Genomic DNA, 20,670 nt, shown 5'->3' with positions numbered 1-20,670 from the left:
CCACACTACATGGAAAAGTAACTGTAAGAGCTGTGTCACCTTTGTCACGCAGGAAGCAACACAATAAATACACACGACTGAGTGGTCACAGCACTGCTAATATATGCCAGCACCCCACAGAGTTCATAAGCCGACTCTACAGCAAAAGTGACAGCTGCATTCTCATATACACCTCAACATCCGCATTCCTGCCTGGACAGCTATTATGGTAATGTCTCTTGATAGCCAACCATGGTATAGAGGGTGAACTAATATGGCAAAGACCACCTGACTTTGACTGGTACTATGGTGGCCACTACAGACAACATTAGGGCTAAAATATGTAGAAGCATGGAAAAACGATTCTTAAACAAGTTTTAATAGTTGTAAAATGCCTGAGCAAGGACTGGAACTTTTTATGCGATAGTGTAATGACCCCATGTCACAGAAAACTTGGAATCTTCAGCATGCCTGCATCTGCAGTGTCGTTCATGACCAAAAAATCTGAAGAACCTTAACGAGAACAGTTCAGGGTAAGGTCTAAATGAAGCCAACATTGATGAGGAGATGCCTGCAATAAGGATAAACAAGAACTAGCCCAACAACGTGCTCTCTAAAATTAGGGTATGTACTGTGGGTATGACCCCCTCAATACCTGGATGCAAGATAAACACGCTACAAATAGGCCACGAAGGCTCACTGGAGGGACCTAGTGAACGCATTGTGTTCATTGACTTGATGGCATGTCTTGAAGACATATACTGTTGCTAGCTGTAATTAAGAGTGCACTAATTAAGACTTAATCATTACATACAAAGTGTTATTGCCATTGAAAGCAAATGCTGCAAAAGCAAAAGACGGGAGTTTACAGACCAAAGCAGGTTAATTGCATGATAAGCAGAAAAAGCAACAATGAGACCTATTGCCACAACCTATTATACCACTATTGTTATCCACTCTGAAGGTGGAGCTTAAGTGTCTCCCAAGTTTTTGATTTCAATTTTTTTTTTTTTTCCCAGCCTCAAGATAGCATTTATTTCCTGGAGTGAGAGGTTTATTTTATGTCCGTTTTTGCAGGAGCGCTCTTGTCAGTACCCCAGTGCAATTGCAGAAGGACAGCACAATCTCCTCTGCGTACTTCGTCCCTGGTAGCAGCTTCTTTTTTTACAGTCACAAAGCAGTCAAGTGAAGTAATCATGTTACAGAGCGTCTGCTACTAATACTAAAAATGATGCCAGCAATGATAGCGACTGCATAAAACAGTTATCATAGTCAAACATTATGCACAGAAATCTATCTTATCTGAAATGTATACCAAAATAGAACTACAACAGCTAAACTTGAATATATTTACTCCACGTATACAAATACACAGGTGGAGTGAGTCTACGCTTTACTTGTAATTGCCAGTCTGAGGCAAAAAAGTACGCTTATGCCAAGAACTGGTTCACCTAGTTATATTCAATGAACCACTAGTAATTTAGTACCCAGCTTCGGCAACTAACCACAAGATACTAAGAGTTCAGTGCAATAATACTTTAGGCTATAGACGTTTGCATCGAGCGAGGGAGTCACCGAAATTCCTCCTCTCTGGACAGTCTGAAACCGGTTTCGCTGTAGCTTCCACAGTGCTTGCGCGGGGTGCACCTGACTGTCCAGTGAACAATATGGCAGCGCCCAGGGAGCCCAAAATGCAAAGGTCTATAAGATGGTTAGTTATGAGTAGTTTCTGCTCAGGAAGGTGGGCAGATCTTGCAAGCACAGATTTATTAATGTTAACCCTGCAGAAACAAAGGAAAGAAAAAAAAGACTGCAAATAAATCAAAAGAAAAAAAGTGGAGAAAGAGATGAAGAAAAAAGAAAATTAGCCAAATGCACATGTAAGCCTGCTGCATAAACTTTTCCACCATATAGATGTGCTCAAATAATAATAAGCTGTACATATAAATCAAGTGGTTAAGAAACACTTCTAAGCATCTCCTGGACTTTTTTATGTTCATGTTTCACAAATGGCACTTATTGAAGCAATTTTCCCATGAGATCAGAGATAAGGGGAAGGGAAATAAGCCTAAACTAGGTAAAGAATGTAATTCAATTTGACAAACTTAAAATATTTAATAATGCATATTTTGATGTATTTTAGGAGAAACACTGCATTTCCAGCAAAAATATTTAAAACCTCAATTATCAGATATTTTGAATTCATCTATCTAGATGAAATTCAATAGTGTACTGAGTCTACCATGTGGATATAACCTTCCTGGTGTTCTAACCTATCATGAGAAGGTTGCACTGCAAGGAATTCGAGGGGGCTTACATTAATGTAACAGCAGTGCATCATGTCAGCTTTTCGACATATTGGACTGATGTAAATTGGGGAAATGCACCAGGAGAGCTCATCGTGCTATTCCAACAGGAAGCGGTATATTGAAAAAGGAGCAGACTTTCTTGGCGAATGATAACAAGTTTGGAGGCCTTCCTCCTGCCCCTTGTACAGGCTGTACAATGCCCACTGTCCTGCCAGACATTATGTCACAGCACTATGAGATATGTGAGAGCACGTTCATAGCACTACGAGATATGTTAGCAAAATATGATATGCCACGATTCTTTTCATGTAAATATAATTACTGAGATGTAAATACAACTACAGGGGTAACACTGGACGACTTTTTGAAAACGGACTTGAGACAGCACACGAGTGACATTTACTGACAGCAGCAGACAGCACCCAAGCTGCTCACCAGACATCAGCACGTGGACACAAAAATCTCAACATCGAGCATTGCTGACATCCATTAATGGAACAAGCCTGTACTTTTCCCTGTTCTTATGCCAAAGAGCACAAAAAAATTCAAAATTCAATCAGATTTTTTTCACTATAGAAAGCAAGGAACTGCATGGAAGGCCAATCTGAATGCATTCAAGTGGCTAATACTAAGCAGTCCAGGCCTTCCTGAAAGAGATCAGTATTTGAAATTATTAATGCCTCTTCATCATTACTTAGTATTCTTTCAAAAATCATTAAGGACAGAGAACAGTACATAGACGTTAATACTGCCCCTTTATGGGTGCTTAGTGTTTCTCCAGAGGTCCCACAAGGAAGTGTGCTTGGACCACAGTTGTTTTTATTTTACGCTAATGATTTGGCTACTGTTGTTACTGCAGATATAGCTGCTAAATTATTTGCAGATGACTATGTTGTGTTCAACCAAATTTTCGCTGGGCACAATGACACAGAAACTGAAGGGGGGGGGGGGGGGGACTACCTCCCCCCACTCCCTGCTGGCTTCCTGCACTTTTTACTTTTTTTTTTTTTTTTTTGCTGTAACTTGGGACCTCCAGATTTACATGCCACAGTAGGCAATTTTACGTTGATGACACTCGCAAAAAACACGAAAACAGACACAGATTAGAGGTACTAGACGTCATTTTGGTTTTCACATAATGGCAATTTTAACAATAAAAACTGGCTAGCACAGGTACCACGTTGAGTGTAACTTGCATGCTGCTTTCGTTCTGCATATAAATGCGAGGAGGGGCATGTAGGTTTCAACTGTGTAAACAATAAAATAGTTCTAAGGACGATTGCAATCCACCCTAATGCAAAATTTGAACACAGCTTTAGGTGTTTTTATGATATATTGCGGCAAAAAATCTGGAGAGATGCTCGTATGTATGTATGTATGTATGTATGTATGTATGTATGTATGTATGTATGTATGTATGTATGTATGTATGTATGTATGTATGTATGCATGCATGCATGCATGCATGCATGCATGCATGTATGTATGTATGTATGTATGTATGTATGTATGTATGTATGTATGTATGTTGGTTGGTTTGTGGGGTTTAACGTCCCAAAGCAACTCAGGCTATGAGAGACGCCGTAGTGAAGGACTCCGGAAATTTCGACCACCTGGGGTTCTTTAACGTGCACTGACATCGCACAGCACACGGGCGCTTTGCTTTTCGCCTCCATCGAAAAGCTGCCGCCGAGGCCGGGATTCGATCCCGCGTCCTTGGGAACAGTAGTCGAGCGCCGTAACCACTATGTATGTATGTATGTATGTATGTATGTATGTATGTATGTATGTATGTATGTATGTATGTATGTATGTATGTATGTATGTATGTATGTATGTATGTATGTATGTATGTATGTATGTATGTATGTATGTATGTATGTATGTATGTATGTATGTATGTATGTATGTATGTATGTATGTATGTATGTATGTATGTATGTATGTATGTATGTATGTATGTATGTATGTATGTATGTATGTATGTATGTATGTATGTATGTATGTATGTATGTATGTATGTATGTATGTATGTATGTATGTATGTATGTATGTATGTATGTATGTATGTATGTATGTATGTATGTATGTATGTATGTATGTATGTATGTATGTATGTATGTATGTATGTATGTATGTATGTATGTATGTATGTATGTATGTATGTATGTATGTATGTATGTATGTATGTATGTATGTATGTATGTATGTATGTATGTATGTATGTATGTATGTATGTATGTATGTATGTATGTATGTATGTATGTATGTATGTATGTATGTATGTATGTATGTATGTATGTATGTATGTATGTATGTATGTATGTATGTATGTATGTATGTATGTATGTATGTATGTATGTATGTATGTATGTATGTATGTATGTATGTATGTATGTATGTATGTATGTATGTATGTATGTATGTATGTATGTATGTATGTATGTATGTATGTATGTATGTATGTATGTATGTATGTATGTATGTATGTATGTATGTATGTATGTATGTATGTATGTATGTATGTATGTATGTATGTATGTATGTATGTATGTATGTATGTATGTATGTATGTATGTATGTATGTATGTATGTATGTATGTATGTATGAATGCATGCATGCATGCATGCATGCATACATACATACATACATTACAAAGTCCACTTCATTTTTCTCCTGAGCCAAACACAATTTCCCAAAAGAAGAGCCATGAAAGTGGCGCAGAGCTCATGGCTCTTCTCTCGTTTCTTCTGAAAAATTCTCTTTGGCTCGTGACCCTCTTCCACTCAGTTCAACCGGGAATGGTCCTAACTGTGACATGGCACATAAGAGCTGCACTATAAAACAAAAATTTTTTCGAGGTTAGGCCCCCCCCCCCCCCTCCCTTCTTGTCAAAAATATAGTTTCGGTGTCACTGGGTGAGCATGACCACAGGTCAGTATAAAAGCTTAGTTTTATATGGTTTATAGGGTTGGCTCAGGCTGTGAGAGACGCCACAGTGGAGGGATCCAGACACTTTGACCACCTGGGGTTCTTTGAAGTACACTGACATCGAAAGTGCATGACGCCTTGCCTTTTGCCTCTATCGAAAAGTAGCCACTGCCACTGAGGTTGAACCCACATCCTTAAATTCAGCAGTCGACTGCCTTAACCATTGAGCCACCTCAGTGGGGCTGTACAAAACCTGTGTTTGCTCTTGATAAGTGATGTCTGAAACGGGGTGGGAGCTAAACAAGGAAATAACTGTACTTTTACACATTGCTGGAAAAGGCCTGGCTCAGCAAGTTATTTGAGAAATATATAAATACCTACTTATAATACCAATAAATAAGTTAATGTGATCAGCACAAGTATTGATTGTTGCTGCGTCAACATTGCAAAACTGAAATGCTTCAGATACGTATTAAAACTGCAGCTTCCCATACTTGTTCATAACTTATAACTGAATGCCTCGCCATTGCAGAACATGCATACGAAAAGAGGACATCATGCAGGGGAGGATTTATGCGTGACTCGTGGAGGGAGCAGCTGAGAGCCTTAATTGCTAGGTGCATTTTTGGGACTTTTGTCCCAAAAATGCATTTTACAAACTGCCATAAATCAGTAATGGATTTGTGACAGTTTATGAGATGTGATGAATATGCACCACCTGTCTAATTTAATTACCTAAATAGCCTTGAAATGCCGGAAGGTAAAAAAAAAAAATTTGCCAGAGCTGATATTTTCAACAACAGGTTAAGCTGAAAACTCAAGAGTAGATTAGGCTGTGCACATTGAGTACTTGTAACATCCACAATACTCAGATCCTTTTATTTTCACTAAGACTAAGAGGTTTTTCCCTTGAAAAGCTGAAGAGTAGAATTTGCTACAAACACATGATTTTGCCAGAGAACTGGACCGCCTCTTTACCTGCTCTCGAAATTTTCAATCTTTGTTCCTCTGATTGTATTGAGAGCCTACCTATTCACTCCTGTTTGAGTCAAGCACAAGGGCCTGCAGTATTTTGAAATTGATTAGTTAATTATGTATATGTTAACACAACAGCCATCCAGAGTTTTGAAATTTGTTTTTATTTGCTGTTAGCATGAAATATTCCCACTTCAATTACTGTAAACCTGCATTGGCCAAAAGCAAAGCAGTCCACAGAAAGGTAGAGCATGCTCACCACATGTTTAGGTGGGACTTGATTAATTTTGTCCTTCCAATACTCTTCGGCTTTGAGTCGTGTTGCAGCACAGATTTTAGGATCCTAGAACATCGGCAAAACAAAAATATGAATGACTGCAAAGCATATTGGCTAGCAAAGTGGGTTAGACTGAAAAAAAAGAAATGAACATTACTATATCAATAAAGTCACAAAAGCAGTACACAACTTCCTTTTACATTGACAGCCATAAATTTTCTTCAAAACACAAGGATTTCACTTTCACTACAAGTGCAAATATGCATTTTATTCTGTATTTAGAAGCAACTGTTCAATTTAAAAGTAACTTAAAACAAACTTTGTGTTTTGCTATGATGATGAGCAGGGTCAACATAATACTATATGCACAGGCAAAGTACAACAATCACAGACTAGAGCAGTTCACAGGAAAAAGCAAATAAATATGGGGCACTGTAACAACACTCAGGGTGGAGGAAAGCTTGAGCATTTTGGAGCAGTTCAAGAAGCAGTAATAATGCCACTTTGGAGCAATAAAACAAGTTTTGGAGCAGTTGGATTATGTTTTGGAGCATGTTTCTATGGTCAAATGCTTTTAATAATTGCAATTTTCTCTTCATGGCATGCAAAAAATCTAATTTTAATCCTTTTTATTCAACATTCAATTCCTTGCTGACTATGCACGCATCTCTGAAAAGATGAAACAAACTGTGAAACATGTACAGATGCTTAAAATAATGCATCTGACCTGAGCAATAATCTGGAACAGACTAGCAGCAGATAGAATTGACTAGCTTTTGACTATTTCGACTTCATAGATTCAAACATGGAGTCTACCATTTTGAGATACCCAAACACCGCTACTAGCTTAGAGTTAATATCAATGAGTGCCAAGTTTCTGTTCTCTATCTCATCCATATGGTTTTTGATCCTACAACTGTGCTGGTAAATTTCTGGTCACTGGTCAGTACAGTCTTCAGGGAGGACAGTTGGCACTGAAGGGTAGCCTTTTAGTCCTTCAAATTGTTTACTTCAAAGACTTCCACAAATGGCTCCTCATGTCTTCACTTGCGCGATGCTGGGGCAACCTTAATTCCAATACAATGGCGATAGGCCCTGTATGACTTTCTCACACTCTTGAAAACATTCCTTGCGAATGCCATCTTTGTAACATCATCCCTATAAGCTTTAAGTATGCTTTTGTCTGGTATAGGCTTGACATGCTTGTTATTAACAAAAGACCTCGAGAATGAACTATTACGTGTTTGTTGCCACAGCAGCACCATTAGAACAATTAGTGTAGTTCTTCATAGCCAGACAAGCTTCCTGACAGCTTATGGTAGTTTGTGGTGCCTGCTTCACTCGCTGGTGTCACTTCTCTCACCATTGGTGATTCAAAAGACTGGGAGATAGTGGTATATTATGTACACAGAGCAATTTATAGCGATTAATTTCCTCCAATCGCTTGCGGCTCATTTAAAATTTACTTGCGACAAAACATTTATTATGCTCCGTGCTCCTCTAGTTTATGAAAACTTATCTGCACTCGCAACTCACAACATGCCATGGCACTACTGCGCTTCTCATTTTATCGCATTTTTTGTAGGTGATACCATTAATGGCCCACTGTGTGGCAAAACAATGTTCTGCTAAATCTGATTAGCCAAGACATCTGGTTTGGAGTAGTTTCGGAACAATATTGTGTTTTGGAGCAGGATGGAGCACGGGAAACAGTCTGCAGAAGAATGAAAAAATGCAGCAGCTATTCCACCGCTGAGCAGTAAAAGCGTTGGACAAGCAGTGCTGTACTTCAGTAAAAAGTGCTCCAGATGTGAGGAGGGTGCCAGCATTAAAACTTCCAAGTCTAACTATAGTGGACACTAGATTTCTTTACTTTGCCATGTCCATTTCTTCATTACATTCACCTTCACTATAAAATAGAACAAAATAAGCATGCATAGTGTGCCTCACACTTAGCGTGAACCGTTTCCATGTGGCCACACAGTGTCATTCCATCTAATCCGGTTACAATTAATGGAGAGTGGTGCATGAAAAGAGGGACCTCAAGGCAGTCCATTGTGTCATCTGCCACCCTATATAAGCTGGCTAACGGCTTGGGGACAGAATGGTGCGCTGCATGTGTGAAACCAAATGGAGCCGCATTCGTGCTAACCGTGACTGACTCTGTACCTACAGATTCAAGATCGCCGTAATTCAAGAAAGGAAGCACTCCGTGCCCTTCATACGTCTGTCACTTTCGTTTGTCCTGTTCTTCTGCAGTTTACTTACTACAGATATTTCACTGCTGGTTGGGTTGCATGTGAATACAAGCAGGGATGTATCTATGCAATATTTTCAGATAGTCTTCATGCGAGCCAAACAAAACCAAGTTTGCCAATTTATAAAACATAGTTTTAGTTTGTTTTATGAGGTTAGTGTCCCAAAGCAACTCAGGCTATAAGAGACGCCGTAGTGGAGGGCTCCAGATATTTCGGCCACCTGGGGTTTTTTAACGTGCACTGACATCGCATAGCACATGGTTGTTTAGCTTTTCGTCTCCATCAAAAAATTGCAACCGCAGCTGGGATTCGGTCCCGCATCTCTGGGCCCAGCAGTCGAGCACCCTAACCACTGTAGCACCGCAGTGGGAAGTAGAAGCAGTACAATGAAACCATGCCATGGAATTCCAGTACACTGAGCGCAAACAGCGCACACAGTGCATGGGTTCAGTTAGCGAGCTGATGACATGGGAGCAGCTTAGCTGATTTTTCAGGCACACTTATTGCAAACTATCATTTCCTGTTTCCAACTTTCAACTCTTCTGAGTCATGTGGAATGAGGCCTTTAAGGTTTTGACTTTGTAGTTCTCAGCTGGCTAGAAGGATCACAAAAACAGCAAAGGAACTGCTGTAAAGTTGTACTAGACTGGTACTTGTCTTAGATTCGGCCTAAATAAAAAGTGCTGGGAGGATCAGGATCATGAAAAAAATTGTTTTCATGTCCCCCTCAATAGCCAATGAGTGTGCCAGGAGAATTTCAGCTCTGAATTTTGGCTGGCGATAAAACTTTTCTCACTATCACTACAACAAGATTAAACATGCAAAAAAGGGAAAGAGGAATATCACAAACCCTACAGGCTTTCTGAATAAAGTGAGCGTGCAAGTGTAGAAGCATAGAAACATCCCCACATGTATATTTTCCCTTTAGTGATTACTTCTTTATTAACTTCTCAAATTGTTTAAACCACATGTATTGCACATGATTTTAATGCTTTATTAAGAATATGGACTCGATGCAAGGACGTTAATACACCAGTGAATAGCGGTTTGGTTTTGGAGTTTAACGTCCCAAAGCAACTCAGGCTATCAGAAACGCTGTGGTGGAGGACTCCGGAAATTTCGACCACCTGGGGTTCTATAACGTGCACTGAAAAGCGGCCGCCGAGGCCGGGATTCGATCCCGCGTCTTTGGGCACAGTAGTCGAGCGCCCTAACCACTGCGCCACCCCAGCAAGGGACCAGTGAATAGCAAATGAACGTAAACTCTGTTAAATGAAACCTGCTCAAGTGAATAAGCATAACTTTATGCAGCAGCTGACATAGAGAGCTGCATCAGCTGCATGAAAGTTCTACGGGTGCCATACATTGCCTAGAACATTGCAGGAGTTGTGATAGAAAAATAAATTCAATTAAATTTTTAGTAGCAGAAGGCACTTATGGAATATTACATGACTAGACCTCAGAAATGGAGCTGAACACAGAGAAATGTTCCCATCCGAGAAATGGACTGCAGGACAAGGTTACCTAGAAAACAACATGCGCGAGTTGTGGAATCAATATTCAAAAACTCCTATCAAGTTACTGCTTTTAGGCACATTATATTTTACTTCGTGACAAATTTACAGCATGATGCAGTGAAAAACGTACAAGCTAACTGAACCAGTGACCTTCCTTTCCTGCGATGAGCATGCATCATGCCCAACTATTACTCTGCCTTGCGCCTTCGAACTTGGAGCAGCAGCAGGGTCTAAAATAGCATAGTATACGAATCCCGTAAGTTGCTAATATTCATATTTTATACAGGTCCTGAATCAGAAAATAACAAACGCAATAAAAGTTTTAACACTTAGCAAATGACAGTCTATTTATTCTAGCGCCGTGGTATTCCACAGAAGACTACAACGAACACACCAACACTCAAAAGTTTTCTGGTTAGATACACAGCAGAAGTAAACATTAATTTATCGATCATTGAGATTATTCCAAAGATATTTTTTTAATGCAGCACACGACAGCCTAAGCCACCGTAGCTGAATAAAGTAAAGTACGTGTCGGCTGCTTCAGCTGGCTGCTGAGGCTAAACGTGCCATACGATACGAATGATGCGTGTAGGGTCAGCTCACCCATACTGATGTGAGACTAAATATATTTCTCAGGTTAAGCTGCTTTTGTTTCTTCGCGAGGACTCTGATAATCATAAGCATACTTCGCTACAATAACCGGCAGAATTCAAAACTGCACATGTTGCGCGTGAGCACACAGCCGCAAAACTCGACTGACTCTGCCTGGCTAGCGATGACTTACGACTAACGGCCATTTGAACAATTAGAAAAGCCACTGCCATTTTCTAAACAATTCGAACTCTCAGCAATATTTCAGCACTTTCTACATATTGTATTTTTACATTGCTTACCTTAATAATTAAATCAATATTTTTAGTTAAAAAGCAACAATAACATCAACAGTAGATACAGTAACAATATTAAGATAACCATTGTTTGTTACTGCTTAAATATATTACGTAAGGAGGGTGTTTTACAACTTATAATATAATGCCATTTTTGATTTGGCAAGAAGTCAACGTTTCCGGATAATAAAAAAAAAAAACGTTCGCAAAAGGCTACACTGGCTACACAACATTTTGCCTCAAGCATTGAACAGCGCCATTGGTCTATATTATACACATCTCCCATACCTCAGTTCACTTCCTCTTCCTTTTTGCTTTGATCGTGGCCGCCGCTACACGGTAAGAGCCTGGCTTGGCGTTGTTAAATCTCTCTCAATCATAGAATAATATTGATATCTGTTGATTTCCCCCCTGTCTAGGTAGGCCATACAACTGTCTTATTGTGCTGATTTTCACATTTTGGCGAAATTTTACATTTATGGCGTCGAAGGTGACGGATGACATGTGTCGTTTTTGATGGTGTGCAGGCTCGTTCGAGATGGCTCCCAAAAGGAACAACATGGTCCCTAATGGCCATTTTCATAAAGATTGGCAGCGCTACGTGAAGACGTGGTTCAATCAACCGATGCGGAAGAAACGTCGTCATGCAAACCGCGTGAAGAAAGCCAGAGCCATCGCTCCTAGGCCGCTCAAGGGGTCCCTCCGTCCTGTGATTAGGTGCCCGGGTTTCAAGTATAACACGAAACAACGCTTGGGTAAAGGATTCACCCTTGAGGAGCTGAAGGTATTTTTGCAGTATTAAGTGCATTGTTACTGATTTATTTCTTTTAAGCGTTCAGGTGTCTGGAACCCTGAAAGGCGGCATTTCCATTCTTGCAGCTTCGTCTTTGCGTGCCGTTAACTTGCAAGCAGTTAAAGCGGCAGCAATAGTAATCTATTTATCTGTTGCTAATGTGGCAGGCAGACGATGCATTTACTGTGATAGTTTTCATGAGAAATGCTCATAAGCCTAGTGAATACTTGCGTCCGCGTGCTAACAGGGAGAGCCGTGTAGAAAGTCGTGCTGATTTATTTTTCATTATTGGTGTGGGGCTTTGTTGGATTAATTGTGTTTGCGGAGCAAATTATGTAGTACTTCACTGCCTTATTGGTTGTGGTGTTCAGCACCATCTCGGCCTCAGTCGTTTTTCATTATGGAGCCGAAATACAATAACGCTGCTATATTCTATGCGATGTACGCGCTCTAGACACCTTGGTGGTTCATATTGACCCAGAGCCTTACCATTGTGTCGCCTTGAGACTAACGCAATATGCCATCACGATAGTGGCAACATTCCTCGTTTGCTACGTATGGTTGGTGTACGGGGTTGAACATCTCAAAGTGACTCAGGTTATGAGAGACGCCATATTGGGGGCTGTGGAAATTTTTACCGCCTGGGTTTCAGTGTGCTGGCTACGTTTGAGCTTCAACCTTGCGACCTCAGGGGAAGAAGCGCAAACAGTATGCAAATGTGCAGTCCACTGCAGGGTGTAGTGCTCACACAAGTGTGATTTGCTTGATCACTACATGGCTGTGGCGACCAGCATTGATCTGGTGTTTTAAATGTCAGTAGGGATACTTGGCAAAACTGGCCTGTATGGAAAGATTCGTTATGGAAATTATTGCAGTGTAGGTTTGGTAGGTATATTTAGGCATACATTGCGGGCTGTTTGAGCCCAGAATGAGTATACGGTGTGATGCGATACACTGAGGGTTCTCAAACTTCTTGCCTCTGGAAAATCCAACACTCTTCAATATGTGGTAAGCAATGCCAAAGCTGCCCCAAGACACTTGCTCAAGGCGTACCCACCATGCCGCTCGCTGGTCTTTGCTTGCTGTAGACTCGCTAGCGATTGTAGTGCCGCCTGTTAGCAAACATGCAGAGGATCTGTACAGGTGCCCACTAAAGTTTACAGAATGCTAAAATCGGAACAAAAAATTTCTAGGAAATCTAAGCAAACAGCGCGGACCTGAAAGGTGTGGTGAGCGCTTCTCTCTGTGACCTGTATAATACATCCCACAGTGCTTTGTGGTGCCTTTACAGAACAAAGAAATGCGGGTTTTTATTTTCCATTTGGGAACCTTTGTGGGCACTTGTACATGAGAATTCAGTTTTTGTGCCATCCGGCAGCCTGTCCATGGCGAGAGCGAAAACACTGTCTTGCACCAGGGCGTCTACACTTCTGCAGCGGTTGAAATCGCAAGGCTAGAGATGACAGAATGGTCACATAGTTAAACTTGGTGGCACCCGTGCTTTCGCTGTGAGGGGTCTAGACCTTTGCAACGAGTGCTCGTTTGGCTGTTGTATGCACGTTTCGCTGGCATGGTGGAAGCAGCAGCAGGACTTGTCAAAATTCCTCCTCGCTGGGCTGTTGCAGTGGTGGAACTGCTGCGCCAAATCAGAAATTCTGCTACATGCTGCTACAGAATAGATTTTTTGCCTGCTTCTGCGCCACGCCTGCGCCAAAAGTCTCCGAATATTACCCCTGTCAAGCGCGCAAAATAAAGTGCACTTACGGCGAGTATCACTTTCTAAAAGTGCACTCTACTGCTGCTAAACAGCGTAACATAAGTGCATTTGCCAAAGTGTGCACTCTGGTCTGAGTGCGTTCACAAAACAGACTAAGGGCCGAGTGCGTAGCCTCGCCGGCAGAAATTTCTTCGTCACGAATGTATTATGTAAGAAGATATGTATACAAGTTCATTTTACGTGCTTTGTACATATTTTTATGAGAAATTGTTCTATAATAGCGACATTTGTTATATCTGATAAAAACGTGATGTAACCGTGTACGCAACTTCCAAATTAAGCGCGGTGCGGCACTGCGACCACGCCATTTTCAGTTAAGGGGTGGTGTTTGTTGATGTGGGGTCTCTGAATCATGACCCAGTGTAAAATTTTAAGCATTTTTTGTGTTTTACTACTTTAAACATCAGTTCTCTGAACTTCACGTTTGGAGGTTTCAATTTATTTTTTCAAATATGGGGGGGGGTTCCGTTGCCAGTTCCGTACCAAGGAGTGCTAATGCGAGTGCACTCCGCTTTCCCGTTTAGCACTGCATAGAGTAAAGTGTCTTTCGAGCTGCGAAGTGCACTTTAACTTGCACGCTTAACTGGGGTATAACTTTGCTGACAGTGAAACTGAACTGTCGCGAAACCAAAACTGACATCTGCTGGCAAAAAACTGTCAAGGCGGAAGAATATTGTTGCAGGTCCTGTCCGGACAGTCACGTGACGCAAAACTGACGTATGTCTCAGTCACTTCTGTCTCCTGCCGCTTTTTTTTTTTCTTTTTTGTACCAGTGAGGTATATGGGATGCGATGGCAACTAAGTAGCAGCGGAGGGAGCGCTAAGGATTTGACTGCTTCTGTGCGCGCATACTGGACTCTGTTGGCCGCTTTTGTACCTTAAGTTCAGCCCCTTATGTGGAACATCTTGCATAATTTCACAGCTCAATTCCAAACGTCAACTTTTACGCACCTTTTAGAAGATTATCTCAGTCATGACAGTTTTTTTTTTTTTCGCCAATACAAAACTGTATGTGTGTGGGTGCGCGCATGTGCAAATAACTCATGCCCAGGTACTCAATATATTTGCAGCTCCACATACGATCAGTAAGTACCCTTGGACGTTTTCATTACAATGAGGAAAGCGTACGCACAAGCCCTGCAGTGAGCTGTGAAGAAGCAGGCTCATGACTCGAGTCCCTGCGTCGCTTTGATTAACCAGCGACCCCGCCAAACCACCAGAAGAAAAGGAACGAAAGCAAAGATCGCGAGCGCACTGAATCTGCGCTCACTGTACATCCCCACGCATCACACCTTTTGACTGAGCAGCGCTGCTCTCTCGAGGGAAAAAATCTCCACCCAAGGCCTGCAAAAATATTCTTCCCCTTTCCCTCCAATAAACACGGGTTTTGATGGAAAAAGGCGCCTCGACGTTACCTTGATGTGCGGGATAAGGACACCCAGAAAAGAGGTCAGAATCAGGAAAAGGTACAGGAAGATATCAGGCTGGCCAGGAATATGAGCACCAATGCTGAGCTGCTTAAAAGGCTACAGTGAATATAGTGTAGTTGCATATGCCTCGTTGTGCCTTCCCTCTTAGTAAAAGCTGCATTGTTTTTAGCAAAGCCCCCTATTTTCTTAATTTGGGGCTTTTTAAGGAAAAAACAGCATATTAGACTGCATTTGAGCTTGAAGCTTGTTTTTGCATGGCTATCATTTTAAACATCTGAGCAATTGGGTTCTAGAATAAAAACAAGCCTTCTGTGTTTAAGTGTCTTGAGATTTGAAATTTTTCTACAAAATGCTTTTTTTCTGCTACAAAACCTCAAATATTTGCTACAAAATTCCATTTTTCCTGCTACAAACTGCGATTTCTTCTGCTACAAAAGCTGGCTACAAGAAGCCAGTCAGCAGTTCCACCACTGCTGTTTCAAACATCTTGCCCAGTGCAAAGACCCATAGGAGAAATGCTTGGCGTGCAAAGGCACCGCTGCTGCATTGTCAGGGCCAAAAGACAAATGGCTACTTAAGCACTGTGGATGCTTTCGCTGCACTTGGCGACAGCTTTTTGTGGATGTGCAGCCAAGGCTATGAGTGTGAAGCTTTTCTTAGCATTACTACTACACCAGGTAGTTAGGGCATATCTGGCCTCAGTTGACTGTTATTTCTGTATGTACATTGAAATATGAAAAGTTCTTGAGCTGCCAACTATGCAGATTCCTTTATGTCACTGAAGGCCTACATGAACATAAATTCATCTGTAATGGATAGTCTACATGATGTGCATTGTCAGAACAAATGCATTGTGAAAGCTTACAGGAACTGCCGGGTAGGGTTGGCCCACTTGTGGTGTGAGGGATTGCAAATGGGAGATGCAGCCATTGGAAATGTTGTTCTTATGCTGTATCGGCTAATATTCTGGTAAAATCTAGATACAATATTGAAATTCTGTAATCGTGTAACATTCAAGAAAAAGATTTTTGCATTTTGGCTCTGTAGCTTTTGCTGCATAGCTGGGTCGAAAAACAGTACTGCATACGCTTTCTAGAGGCAGTGTTTCACTTTCATTGCGGCTGTATTTAGAAACCAGGGGCTGTAATGGAGACTGCACATCTGTGCCGATGTTACTGAGGCAGGAGAAGCAAAAGTCTGCACTCAGTAGACTGGATCCGTTCATGGTGACGGCACTTAGCCAAGAGTGGCACCGATGTTGGAGGGGAACTGGCTTATGTGTGTAGAGGTGGGTAGATTTGTGACGTACAGCTAGCGGCAAAATAAGTCTGCATGCGACAGGTGGCACAGATTAGATAAAACTGATTGCCGCGCCGCGTGACGTTGCTCTTCTGGTGTCGAGACAGCAGTGGGCATGCGCATCCTTTCATTCTGGCATCCGTGTCTTTTCCTCACTTGCAGCATATGAGCTGATAACATGCAGCGCTTTGCACCAGGGATCGTTTTGTTAATTCCCTACGTCATGCACAGAGTTCGGCAGCAGCACAATTAGCGGTCACTTCATTTGCTACTAAATCTATGGGGGACGCTGAGGACATTCCATCGATGCTACTTTTTTGTCACTAATTGCTGCTTTTGCTGTTCCTTGTCCAACCTATGAGCACGCAGATATCTGCACGCATTATTTTTCTCTTGTCTAGTAGCTCGCTTTTTTTGTGTGTGAGGGGCCTTGCCTACTAAGAGAATGGAAGAAATTCTGTATGTAGTGCTGGCGTGTCACTTATAATACTCTTTTTAATAAGAGGAAAGCGCTTCACTCTCACTGGGCCCCGCCAAACTGCACGCATGGCGTGTATTAACAAAGTGACCTCTGGCGCCGCATGCAGTCGGCTCATACTCTGTAGGCGAAGACACTTCTGCAGGAATGAAAGGATGCACATGGGCACTGCTATGTCTCGACACCAGAAGTGCCGAGTTGGGCAACACTGCGATGCAGTTTTATTTAATCTTAGCCGCCTGGCTTGTGCCCAGACTTATTTTGCCGCCGATTGTATACTGGATTTGGAGGGCCAGGCCTGAGCACAACTTCACTAGAATGCACCAGGATGGCATTTGAGAAGTATCATTTGCTTCTGGTGTTTATAATTACCTATTTTATGAAAACGATTGGGAGATGTTTACCACATTTTTTGGTGTAGAAGTCTCGCCCTCCATCAAGTGGCAATTTTTTTGCAGGAAAAGAAAAAAAACGCCAGTTTCATCAGTGCAAGACGCCTGTTCACTTGGTACAAAACTTGTTGAGGATCTCGTGAGAAAGTGCGACGAAAATGCATGCTTTTGATGGCTGTCACATATGCACATAACCTGTGATACGCATTGCTCACACAGGTGCATGTAGCGTCCAAAGTCTGAACAGTACATTTCTAAAATGTGTTATTGAAAAAGAGGGAAGGGAGGAGGGGCTAGAGCAGTAAGGGAAAATATGCGACGCCAGCTAGCCATTTGCCTGACCTTCATGGTCGACTTCATTGTATGGATCACACTGGCGGGTTTGTACCCGCTTCAGATAATTTTTTTGCCAATTGCAAACTGCCTTCCTGGAGCCCAGTACTCATGCTTCTCAGCCAAGTCAACTGCACGGAGCTTGAATTTTGCGTCTTAACTCGAGGCAGTTTGACACCATGGTTAGCGAGAGATAAAACGGTGCAACAGATGTGAAGCACGCATGGTGGTGGAGCAAAGTGAACATAATTTCCTCCATTGGAGCTAAACTGTGTAAAAACGTATGAGCTGTATTTTGTTTTTGCAAGGCAATTTGATGTTACTTTTTGAAATGTATTTACTGTGCATGGGAGAAGGTGGTGCTGTTGTGGCTTATGATTTCCTGGCTCAAGATGCAAGCCAGCACTACCCACCCAATATTTTGCCATTAAAAAATTTAAAATTGTTGGGCTTAACGTCTCGTAGTGGCATGGGCTATAAGCGCCGTGGTAATTGTGGGCTCCGGATTAATTTAGACAGCTGAGGTCTCCTAACATGCACCGACATGACTTCGCTCACACACGTTTTCAGGCTTGGCAGCAGCGACCTGAATTTCTTCCATAGATAAGTAAGTCTCTCTGGTGGATAAAACGCACTGGTGAAATTAAAAAAATAAAAGTTATGCACTGTAAAATATGGTGCAATGGGTTTTCTTGCGAAAGCTTCAGTTTTAGCAAATCAGGTGTGAGTTTGGTTGTGCTGTTACATGTGCTTAGGTTTGTTTTGGATGTTATATGTACTATTGCGCTCGGTGTGAGCTACAGCATGCGAGCGCGTGCCCTAGAGCACTTAGTACATTGGCACCAATGGCGATGGGTTTCTGAATTGTCGGGAGAAATTGTGGCTGTTGCCATGAGTGCCCATTCCTATTTGCTCGCCTTCATCATCTTACGGTGATAGTTGCAAAAATGATGACCACGACCCGGTACCCAAGCTTCATGCTCGCGCAAGTCCTGCTTCCTGAAATCTAATATGTCTGGTTGACTGCTTTTGTTTTTTTCCCTGAATCACTTGAGTTATTGGGAAATGTGGAACTGATGTACCACACGCTCATGTGCACTATTGTGGTTCAAATTCAATTAATGCAAACTAAAGCAATGAAAAAGTGATGGAATGAGCCAAGGAATAAACGGCCTAACATAACTGTTGTGCTTAAATTTCATTGTGGTTCTCATGGCAACTTTCTTGCATAATAGGCTGCAGGTATTGACAAGAGAGCAGCAAGGACCATTGGCATTTCTGTGGACTACCGGCGGCGCAATAAGAGTGTTGAAAGTCTGCAGCAGAATGTTCAGCGCCTTAAGGAGTACCGCTCGAAGCTGATCCTGTTCCCACTGAAGGGTTCCAAGTCTGAAAAGACAGAAGCTTCGGCAAGTTCTTTACTGTTTAATTTTATGGTATTGTTTATTAGTTCTGACGTTTTTGTTTGTTGCATTCTTGATGAGTTGTTGCAGAAGGGGCTGGTTGTTTATTGAACAGCTGTTCTTGAGCCGCATCACTAGGGACACTTCAATGGCAAAATCGATTCAGTGTTAATACCCGTCAAACATGCAAGTTAAGTGTGCATGAGTGCAGTCTTGCAGAGCTGAACACGTTGGCTGTGACTTTGAAGGCACACATTGTATTTTAGTTTACTTGGTCTAATGCTATTCTTAACAGGGATGGAAGCGCTGCTCTATTATTACCTTAAGGTCACTTTTCAGAAAGAAAAAAAAAAAACAAATTTTAACATTTACACGAAGAAATTAGTATAATTAAAGATGCACTTTTTGTATTTAATCATATATTAGCAGATTTTAGAGCGCAGCTCTTAGGTTCCCATTCCTGCATTTCGCATCGGCGTTGTCCTTCGTAACCAGCTCCGCAGCTGGGGCAGCGTGTGCAGTGGCAGCAGTGTAAACAATAGTTATTGGCACGCTGTTATTTTCCCAAAAGCAAGCAAGCTATTCATTGCCCTGTCGTTCACCAAATAACTATACCATAATGCAAGTGGTTCTTGGTCACTTTTTAGTCATTCAATAATCACATGCTTTTTCTAGCCCCATTGAACTTCAAATAACTTTCTGCTTGTCTGGTCAAAGTAAATGATGCTATTTGGCAGCTACATATTTTTTAGACATACCTTTATGATGAACCATTAACTTTTCTCCGGTATGCGATTAATGTTTCTGGAACTGTACAGGAGCTCCCTTATTGCACTTTGTTGGCTCAAGGGTTTCTTTGGAGCTTTGATGGCATGTTTCCAGCTGTCTGATATTTGCCTTAGCTTTGTAGATAAAGTACAAATCCGAGGGTATGACCAACACCCAAAACTGTCAGCATCCCTGTTGAATATGCACATTGTTCTATTTGTTCACAATGGATAAACGCAATGCTGCAGAGTGCCGTTATAAGCTGCATGCATGCAGTTCTCATTTCCAGTCTTCACTGCCCCATGCATCTGCACGACTTTCTGCATTTTGATGTTTGCATGTGCTTGTCTTTATGGCCTGTCTAGTGTGCATTACAGGTCAACCAGTTAGGACATCCAGCATGTGCAGCAGCATACTTTACCTCTATGGGACAGAGGTGTTTTGAAATCGTTTGTACAGTGCAGGCAAAACTTGTTTTGGCTGTAGCTCGTATTACTGCAGTGGAAGACAAACGCATGATTTTGAAACTGGTTTTATGCAGCTTATAATGCTTGCAAGCTTAACTATAAATTTTCCTCTGCCATTTGCATTTATGCAGACGGACGAGCAGAAGCTGGCATTGCAGTTGAAGGGTGTCATCATGCCACTGAAAAAGAGCACTCACTACGAGAAGCCCAGAGTGCCCACAGAGGAGGAGAAGAAGTACTGTGCTTACGTGCACTTGCGACAAGCAAAGGCCAAAGCCCGCCTTTGGGGCAAGCGGGCAAAGAAGGCACGGGAGGCAGCAGAGAGCATGGAAGCCCAGGCCCCCAAGAAGGCCTAACATCGCATTGGCTACTACCAATAAAAAATGGCATGAA

At 41.8% G+C, this 20,670-nt stretch overlaps 2 protein-coding genes across 3 annotated transcripts in view; one reads left to right on the top strand and one right to left on the bottom strand.

Moving 5' to 3' along the window:
* LeuRS-m (Leucyl-tRNA synthetase, mitochondrial) overlaps positions 1–11,010 on the bottom strand; it is a 51,585-nt gene extending 40,575 nt beyond the window's left edge. For both annotated transcript variants that reach the window (XM_084589255.1, XM_084589256.1), the window contains exons 1-2: positions 10,854–11,010; positions 6,455–6,538 (exon numbers count right to left, since the gene is read on the bottom strand). In XM_084589255.1, coding sequence (XP_084445381.1) covers positions 6,455–6,538; positions 10,854–10,934 — 165 coding nt within the window. In that variant the 5' untranslated portion in view covers positions 10,935–11,010. The remainder of the gene's footprint in view (positions 1–6,454; positions 6,539–10,853) is intronic.
* Positions 11,011–11,355: 345 nt separating this feature from the next.
* RpL13 (ribosomal protein L13) lies at positions 11,356–20,670 on the top strand. Its single transcript, XM_084589254.1, has 4 exons — positions 11,356–11,476; positions 11,665–11,921; positions 18,875–19,048; positions 20,409–20,670. Exons 2-4 carry the CDS (start codon positions 11,676–11,678, stop codon positions 20,631–20,633), a joined length of 645 nt encoding a protein of 214 aa, XP_084445380.1. The 5' UTR covers positions 11,356–11,476; positions 11,665–11,675; the 3' UTR covers positions 20,634–20,670.

The sequence above is a fragment of the Amblyomma maculatum genome, chromosome 1 (assembly GCF_055883805.1).
Source record: "Amblyomma maculatum isolate TAMU_Amacu chromosome 1, ASM5588380v1, whole genome shotgun sequence".
Lineage (NCBI taxonomy): Eukaryota > Metazoa > Arthropoda > Arachnida > Ixodida > Ixodidae > Amblyomma > Amblyomma maculatum.
Note: the sequence above shows the minus strand (reverse complement) of the source record. Positions and strands in the feature narration are given on the sequence as shown.